Source organism: Mrakia frigida, assembly GCF_051309035.1.
Source record: "Mrakia frigida strain ATCC 22029 unplaced genomic scaffold BDY24scaffold_22, whole genome shotgun sequence".
Lineage (NCBI taxonomy): Eukaryota > Fungi > Basidiomycota > Tremellomycetes > Cystofilobasidiales > Mrakiaceae > Mrakia > Mrakia frigida.
Genome location: NW_027481259.1, coordinates 576,597 through 584,216, shown reverse-complemented (window position 1 = coordinate 584,216; position 7,620 = coordinate 576,597). Strand labels below are relative to the sequence as shown.

At 54.3% G+C, this 7,620-nt stretch overlaps 5 protein-coding genes across 5 annotated transcripts; 3 read left to right on the top strand and 2 right to left on the bottom strand.

Annotated features, from left to right (window-relative positions):
• Positions 1-223: 223 nt before the first annotated feature.
• On the bottom strand, positions 224-1,048 carry BDY24DRAFT_416659 (uncharacterized protein; the record flags this gene model as incomplete). Its single annotated transcript, XM_076643614.1, has 4 exons — positions 224-455; positions 543-578; positions 606-711; positions 811-1,048. 4 exons carry the CDS (start codon positions 1,046-1,048, stop codon positions 224-226), a joined length of 612 nt encoding a protein of 203 aa, XP_076495276.1.
• Positions 1,049-1,250: 202 nt separating this feature from the next.
• Positions 1,251-2,325, top strand: BDY24DRAFT_394685 (transcriptional coactivator p15/PC4 family protein). Its single transcript, XM_076641210.1, has 6 exons — positions 1,251-1,392; positions 1,467-1,490; positions 1,578-1,709; positions 1,804-1,890; positions 1,977-2,040; positions 2,124-2,325. Exons 1-6 carry the CDS (start codon positions 1,324-1,326, stop codon positions 2,240-2,242), a joined length of 495 nt encoding a protein of 164 aa, XP_076495275.1. The 5' UTR covers positions 1,251-1,323; the 3' UTR covers positions 2,243-2,325.
• A 47-nt stretch (positions 2,326-2,372) lies between these two features.
• On the top strand, positions 2,373-4,344 carry BDY24DRAFT_394684 (phytanoyl-CoA dioxygenase family protein). Its single transcript, XM_076641209.1, has 9 exons — positions 2,373-2,502; positions 2,582-2,768; positions 2,841-2,882; positions 3,045-3,245; positions 3,376-3,479; positions 3,590-3,767; positions 3,879-3,958; positions 4,099-4,118; positions 4,230-4,344. Exons 1-9 carry the CDS (start codon positions 2,464-2,466, stop codon positions 4,297-4,299), a joined length of 921 nt encoding a protein of 306 aa, XP_076495274.1. The 5' UTR covers positions 2,373-2,463; the 3' UTR covers positions 4,300-4,344.
• On the bottom strand, positions 4,102-5,614 carry BDY24DRAFT_394682 (uncharacterized protein). The gene is made up of 3 exons (XM_076641208.1): positions 5,247-5,614; positions 4,973-5,110; positions 4,102-4,818 (listed from the first exon to the last, which is right to left on the bottom strand). The coding sequence occupies exons 1-3, from the start codon at positions 5,396-5,398 to the stop codon at positions 4,599-4,601; spliced, it is 510 nt and encodes a 169-aa protein (XP_076495273.1). The 5' UTR covers positions 5,399-5,614; the 3' UTR covers positions 4,102-4,598.
• On the top strand, positions 5,615-7,582 carry BDY24DRAFT_394680 (Ran-binding domain-containing protein). Its single transcript, XM_076641207.1, has 7 exons — positions 5,615-5,725; positions 6,082-6,173; positions 6,296-6,447; positions 6,620-6,748; positions 6,870-7,047; positions 7,184-7,309; positions 7,467-7,582. Exons 1-7 carry the CDS (start codon positions 5,696-5,698, stop codon positions 7,513-7,515), a joined length of 756 nt encoding a protein of 251 aa, XP_076495272.1. The 5' UTR covers positions 5,615-5,695; the 3' UTR covers positions 7,516-7,582.
• The last annotated feature ends 38 nt before the right edge of the window (positions 7,583-7,620 follow it).

Genomic DNA, 7,620 nt, shown 5'->3' with positions numbered 1-7,620 from the left:
ACGGGTGAGATTTGGAGGAGATGAGACTGAAGTTGAAAGAAAGGGGACGAAAGAAGGGGAGTCAGGGAGCAGTTGACGAGAGGAAAGGGGGGCGAAAGTGAGACGCGACGCGACGCAGGACGAACGAGGAAAAACGCTTTGTACAGCTGAGCTGGATTTGAGCAGTTCGTGCTCTTGTCGTCGCCGTTCTGCGAGGATAAATAAGAAGCCTCAGCAGGAGCTCTCACTGTCGAGAAGAGAGAACGGGACGAACGTAGCTCGGAAGTCCCCAGGTGACGTTGAGCGAGAATCGAACTTGATCGTCCTCTAATCCTGTAGGAATCAGGAAGTTTCGGACATGCACATCCCTCGGAAACAGGGTTACGGTGCACCAGCCTTGTCGAGGTCGAGGAGGGTAGTAGGAATCGGGAGGAGCGGTCATCGAGAGCGATCCCCAGGGTTCGAGGACGACAGTTCTGCGTGTCGAGATGGAACGAGTAGAACGAAAGCAGCGAGGTCAGCTGCTGCTCTTTCGACTTCGGAGTGATCACCCACAGACGAACGGGGCGGAGAGGTAGGAGGGAGAGACCAACGGGATCCTGGGAGGGAAGTGGGAAAAGACTCACGTTCGATTAGAGTAAGTCAAAGTTGGTGTGACGAGTCTGAACACCCCAGCGAGAGTTTCATTCTGAGCTGCTGGAGGATCGAGAAATCCTATCGAGATCGTCTGGCCTGAACGAGCACGAAGGGGAAGAGGGAGAGGAAGGAAGGAAAATGAGCTCGAACTCGAAGCATCGAGGCCTCACGCGTTTGTTGACCACCAAAGCTCACCAGCATAAAGCGTCTCCGATGGATCCGGATAGATCATTCCCATCGTCGATGGTAAGCTGGGAAAGGAAGCATCGTAGGGATCCTGCCGTTTGAAGTTCGACGGCGGTGAAGGGTCGGAGCGGAGGGTGAAGGTCGAGAGGTTGGACGATGATCGACGAGCGGTGGTGGTTTCTGGTCCGATAGAGAGGGAGAGGAGGAGGAAGGAGATGAGAGAGGGAGGTAGGAGGGAGAGCTTCATCTTTTGAGGTGTGAGAGAAGGTGGTGGTTTGAAGTCGAGAGCGAAATCCAAGGGTAGAAGTTGACTCGACGCGGAGGGGAAAGAGGGGTCGGCGAGCGATGATGCTCTTTCGCTGTCTTTTCCTCGACAGATATTCTCTGAACTAATGCAAATATCTGACTCTCCACTTAAGTCTCTCGAACTCGACCCGAATGAAGAGAACGGGAAAACAGCAAAAAACAGTCGCGTTGGCGACGCGTCTTCCCCTCCTGGCGAGCTGGAAGGGACGAAACGAGATGAGCTCGACCTTTTCGTTCCCCCCCCCACAAACGACGACAATGGCCAAACGAACAAACGACGATAGCGTTCGTACCTCTCCCCACTCTATTCTTGATCTCCGAATACTGATCTTTCTGTTTCGATTCCTTCCATCTGGCAGGACGACGAAGATCAACTCCGAGAGGTGAGCTCGTTCTTCCCTTCTCCCTCCCTCCCGTCTCCGCTCGAGCGAGCTCACACCGTTCCTGGCCTCCCTTCTTTTCCAACCCAGGACGACGACGACCAAGAAGATGGATCTGAGGAGGACTTGAAACCCAAGAAGGTTGCTCCCAAGAAGAAGATCGAACCCAACTTCAAGAAGACCCAGGTGAAGGAGGTGGAGAAGAAGAAGCCTGCAGCCAAAGTTCGTCCCCTTCCTTCGCTTCTTCCATCTCACCTCTGGGAGGAAATCGGATGGAGATAGAAGCTGACTCGGAGGCTCATCTGGAATTGAGCAGAAACCTCGAAAATCTGCTGAAGGATCGTCCAGATCGAAAGGAGGACCTGAGGTCCAAACGAACGACGACGGGTTCCCTTACATCGAGGTGGGTTTCTTCATCTCAGATCGCTTCCTTCTCGAGCTCAAACAAGACGAGAGCCCGCTCTTACCTCCTTGCTTCTGGTTGGTCAGCTCGGTGGATCCAAGAGGGTTTCGATCTCTGAGTACAAGGGGAAGACGTTGGTCGACATCCGAGGTGAGCTCGCTCAACTCTTCCTTCCCTTCTCCCCACCCAATCTTCCTGCTGACCCCCCTCCTCTTTGACCCATTTTCGTTCAGAATACTACACCGACAAGTCTACTCAAGAGGAGAAGCCGGGGAAGAAGGGGATAAGCCTCAACCCCGAGCAGTTCAAGTTGTTCGCTGAGGCGATTGGGTTGATCGAAGGGTTGCTTTGAGGTGGTGGTTGCTGGGGTCGCGTTTGATTTTGTCTTTCTCTCTCTTTCTCTTCTTTGATCCTGATCTAACGAATGGTATCCTTCTGCGAGTCGGAGAAGCTGAGAGGAAAGTTTCTGAGGGGTGAGTCGAGCTCGATCTCGTCCGTCGAAGAGAAGAGATCCACGAGGTGAGCTTCGACTCGTCTTTCCCTCCCCGACTCCATCTTCCCTCCTTCCAAGCTATGTCTACGCCTATGCTCACTCCTGAACAGCTAGAGAAGGTGAGTCTACTCCTCTACTCTCCTCTACACCTCTAAAGAAGCTCGCTGACTTGCCTCCTTCGTCTCTTTCTACTCTCAGTTCGACCGAGATGGTTATCTCGTCCTCCCTTCCTTCGTCTCCCCCGTCGAAACCACCACCCTCCTCGAGCAAGCCCGCTCCCTGCTTGAAAACTTCACGATCCCCGAATCCATGACCCGCTTCACTACCAAGGATAGCGAGAAGGACAAGCATGTGGGCGATAAGTACTTTTTGGAGAGTGGTTCTGGTGAGCTTCCTTTTCCTCCTCCTCCTCCTCTTCCTCTCTCGGCTCGCTGATTCTCTCTTCTCTCGCTTCCAGACATCCGATTCTTCTTCGAGGAAGGAGCAGTCAGTCCAGAAGGTCAGCTCAAGTCTTCCTCGCTTCTCATCTCCCCTAAGTACCAGCTCATCCGCTCTCATCCGAACCCATCAAGCTCACGCCTCTCCCTCCCTCCCCCCCTCCCTCTCTCTCTCCTCTCCCTCCTCCTCCCCTTTTTCACCCTTCACCCCTTCATCCACTCAGGCAAGCTTCTTCCAACCTACAGTAAATCCAACTCGATCAACAAGATCGGTCACGGTCTCCACTACCTCGACCCAGTCTATCGCAACTTCACGCTCGACAACCCTCGTCTCAAGACCCTCGCTCGAGAACTAGGAGTGCACAAGGACCCTCAGGTCTTGCAGAGCATGATCATCTGCAAGAATCCCAAGATCGGAGGGAAAGGTACGCTCTCCGATTCAATTCAACATGAACGAACGGATTCGTTTCGTTTCGTTTCTGCTCGAGTGCGAGAGTCGACTCGCTGACTCGCGTTCATCTCCCTTCTCCTCCTCGCCGCGTCGTTGATCAACAGTCCCCATCCACAACGACTCCACCTTCCTCTACACCCACCCTGAACCTACAGCCGTAGGGTTCTGGTTCGCTTTGGAACCTTGTACTCTCACCAATGGGTGTTTGGTTGGTTTCGTTTTCCCGTCTCCCTCCCTCCCTCCCTCTCTCTCTCCCTCCCTTCCCTCCCAATCTCACTTCCTCCCGTTCCCTCTCCCCCACTTTCTTTTTTCTCGCAGTGGTTCCTCCCCGGCTCGCACAAACTCAACTCGGGTCGCATCCGAGAACGGTTCGTTCGTCTCCCCGACGGAGGCACTGGATTCGAAACGCTTCTTCTCGACGAGCCTGAGCCTGTGTGGGACGAGAGCAAGTTTGTAGCTGAGCCGTGCGAGGAAGGGACGTTGGTTTTGATCCATGGTGAGTCCTTTCGTGTCAGCTTTCTTGGTCTCTCCATGCGTGCGTTGAGCTGCTTGGGACGACGCGTTTCGAGGGATCTGACGCTCGTTGGGGGTTTTTTTTTTTCGACAGGGTCTGTGATTCATAAATCGGAAGCCAACAGGGGGGATCAATCGAGGTTCATCTATACGTTTCATATGATCGAGTCGCCTGTGCGTTCCTATCTCTCGCTCTCTCTCTCTCTTTCTTTCTTTCTTTCTTTCTTTCCCTTTCGTTCCGTTCGTTCGACGCGTCTGATTCACTCACTCTCTCCTCCTCTCCCCTCCCACCTCCTCTGTTCAAATTGTAACAGGAACACGGAGCGATCTACGAGTATGTACAGACCTCTCCCTTCTTTTTTTCGAGAGAGAGAGAGGAGGAGGAGAGAGAGAGAGAAAGCTGACGAGGATGCGTTGGTTTTTCGGCGTTGATTGGAACGAGCAGCGAGAAGAACTGGCTCCAACCTGAGCCTGGGAAGGAAGGGTTCGAGAGGTTGTTTGACGAGCGATCGTAAGATAGTTCTCGTGGGGTTCGATGGTTTATGTTTTCTTTTCGTTCACGAGCGACGAGAGATGAAACGAAGGAAAGAGGGAGAGAGGGATGGGAGAGACGCGTTTTTCGTTTTTCGTTTTCGTGTCTCGTTTCGCGTCTCGTTTCGCTTTTCTTTTCTTTTCTTCCTCTCTCTCGACCAGAGAAAGCTTTCTCGAGAGAGAAACTACAACCCGAGCAGAGCTCAACAGCCATGCAAACAAGAAAACCCGTTAACGAACGTCCACCCTCTCTCCCTCCCTCGTCCCTTCCCTCTCCCCTCCCTCAAACCATCACCTCCCCTCCTCTGGCACTCTCCCTGTTCACCTCCTCCTCTCCCTCCCAGGCCTCCTCGGGCACCTGTCCTTGAATCTCAGTCATCCCTCCCCAGTACAAGTAGAGCCATCTTCCAGACTTGACGGGCGGGGGAGTGCACTGGTAGCCTATGGGCGTCGTGCAGCGAGAGCAGAGCAGGAGGTGGTGCGGTTCTAGGAGGTTGGGTTCGCTGCGGGGGAGAGGAAGAGAAGAGGAGGAGAGGAGGGAGACGAGGGAGACGAGGGAAGGAGAGAGAGAGGGTGTGAGCTCGAAACGAAACGAAACGAGGAGAGAAAGGAACGGATTGGATTTGGGGAAAAAGAAACAAAGGATAAAAGGCTAACCGTTTCACAAACACTTTGCCTCCGTCTACCGAGTTGAGCTTGAACGTTCTTGGAGGCGAAGGAGTGGACGAGTTGGACGGGTTGGAAGTGGAGGAAGGAGGGGAGGGTTTGCAGCGGACGACGATCGAGCCGTCGATTCTGAGAGCGACCGAGCGGAATACGGCGAGCGAGAAGGTTGAAGAAAGAGGTCAGTTTCGATGATAGAAGAGCTCGAAAGAAAAAAAGAAGGAGTCGAGGGAGGGAGGAAGAGAGGGAAGGAACGAAGGGAGCTCACGGTCGTCTCGGCAAGAGATCCAACGCTTTATCTATCACGAGCAAGAACTCTCCACACAGACAGTAGTACGTTTTGAGGACGGCTTGAGCGGATGCTGTAGGAGCTGCGTCGTTGGAGGAACTGATGGCGGCTCGGGAGATGACTTTGGGCATATCGCGAGAGGGAAGGAGGGAGGGAGGGAAGGAAGGAGAGAAGGTGCTGGTGGTGGTGGTGGTGGTGCTGGAGATCTAGGAGCTGCTGGTTTTAGAGATGGAGATGGTGGCGGTGGTGCTGCTGCTGGTGATGGTGAGGCTGAGAAGAAAAGTTAAGTTGGATGCTGGTCGTTAGGAGACCACCAGCGAAAGGAGGAGGACGAGCGTGATTCAAGATTGACTTCGAATCCCAAACCACCACCTCCCTCCCACCTTTTCTACCCCCACCCCCTTTCCCTACATCTTTAATCTACAACCATGGCTGAAGAAGAACAATCTGGAGCTCCCGTAAGTAACACATCCACTTTCTTTGGGATCGAGAAGGGAGGAAGGAGGAGGAGGGAAGGAGAAGGGAGGTGAGGTGAGGTGGAAGCTCGACCAAGGGAGATCCTTTCCCTTCCCTCGTCCCACCCACCCATAGATCCACTTGGAGGACGCTAGGACGTTCCTCCAGCATCCCAAAGCTCCCTCGAAACTCCTTCCGAGGAGCTCGACCCTCGCTCGACGAGGAAAGCAAAAAAATCAACCCAACGCGCTCGACCCTCGTCCTTTCGTTCCTTCACCTTCCTCTCTCTCCTCCCTCCTCTCCCCATCTCCCTCAACCTGACCCTCCGTTGCTTTCTTTCTTGCTTGATTCGTTACAGGAGGTCGATCCTCAGTTCGAGCCCGTCCACAAGCTCACCGAGCAGGTCGTCGTCTCCACCGGAGAGGAAGGAGATATCGTCCTCTTCAAGATGTGCGTCCCACACCCACCTCCTTCTCCTTCTCCTTCGCTTCTCTTTCCCCAGCTCTCTCCTTCGAAGCTGACTCTTTCTCTTTGCTTGATCTTGCTGTAAACGTGTTCGATGTTCTTCTCAGGCGAGCCAAGCTCTTCCGATTCGACAAGCCCGCTTCCGAGTGGAAGGAACGAGGAACCGGAGAGGTCAAGATCCTCTCCCCTCAGGCGGGAGGAAAGATTCGTCTCGTCATGAGGAGGGACAAGACCCTCAAGGTCTGTGCCAACCATATTGGTGAGTTGCCCCCTTCCTTTTTCAATCTCGGATTCTAGTTCCTCGTTCAACTCTCGCCATGGTCTCAAGCGAGGAGGGAGTCGGAAGGGGAAAGGAAGGGAGTAGCTAGCTGACCTCGTTTTGGTTTCTCTTCTCTTCTCTTCGCTCTCTTTCGCCCTTGGACGTTTTGCAGTCAGCAGCGACATGAACCTCGCTCCCAACATCGGATCCGATCGATCTTGGGTCTGGAACGTTTCCGCCGACGTCTCGGACGGAGAGCCTACCCAGGAGACTCTGGCTATTCGATTCGCCAACTCTGACAGTGCGTCCGTCGTCCACTTCTCACCTCACCCTCTTCCTTCTCCTTCCCATTCTCCCACCCACCCTCTCCGTTCTTCTCCTTCTGACCTACTCTGGTTCGTTCTGGTTCGTTCGTTGAACAGACGCCGGTCTCTTCAAGGCCGCTTTCGAGGACGCTCGGGACAAGAACTCGTCCACCACGACCGCTGCTCCTGCCGCTGCTGAGGAGTCTGAGCCTACCCCTGCTGCTGCTGCTGAGGAGGAGGAGGAGAAGAAGGAGGAGGAGGCTGTTGTCGAGGCTAAGGAGGAGCCTGTTGCTGCGTGAGTTTCTTCGTCCCTTTCGCTCTCTTCTCCATCTCATCTCGTTACGAGCGAGCTCGTCCAAGCTTCGAGCTCACTCACAAGCTGACCTTTCCCTCCCTCCCACTTCGCGTGTATATTCCTTCATGTGCTGCAGCGCCGCCGCCGCCGATGAGCCCAAAGCCGAGGAGGAAGAGACCGCCGTCGCTCCTGCCGCTGCCGTGGAGGAGTTGAAGACCGAGGAGAAGGTTGCGGACGAAGGGGTGGAGACGAAGGCTACTGAGTGAGTGAAACAGGTCCTTCAAACTGTCTGTGTGGCGAGGATTGAGGTGGGGAGGGGGGGAAGAAAGGTTGTAAGGGGGGAGGAGGAAGAACGAAGAGAAGGTGGAAGAGATGGGAGTGAGACGAGAGCTCACACGCGTTTTTCGCTTTTTTGGCAGGGATTCGCTCGTCCCTGAGGCTGCTGCTGAGGAGAAGAAGGCCGAGTAAATAGTTTTGGCGTTGCGTACATACATACCTACAGTTGCTTGGAGAGGAGGAGGAGGAGGAGGGAGCGAGGGAGCGAAACAACACTCAAGTCGTGATGTGCTCGCG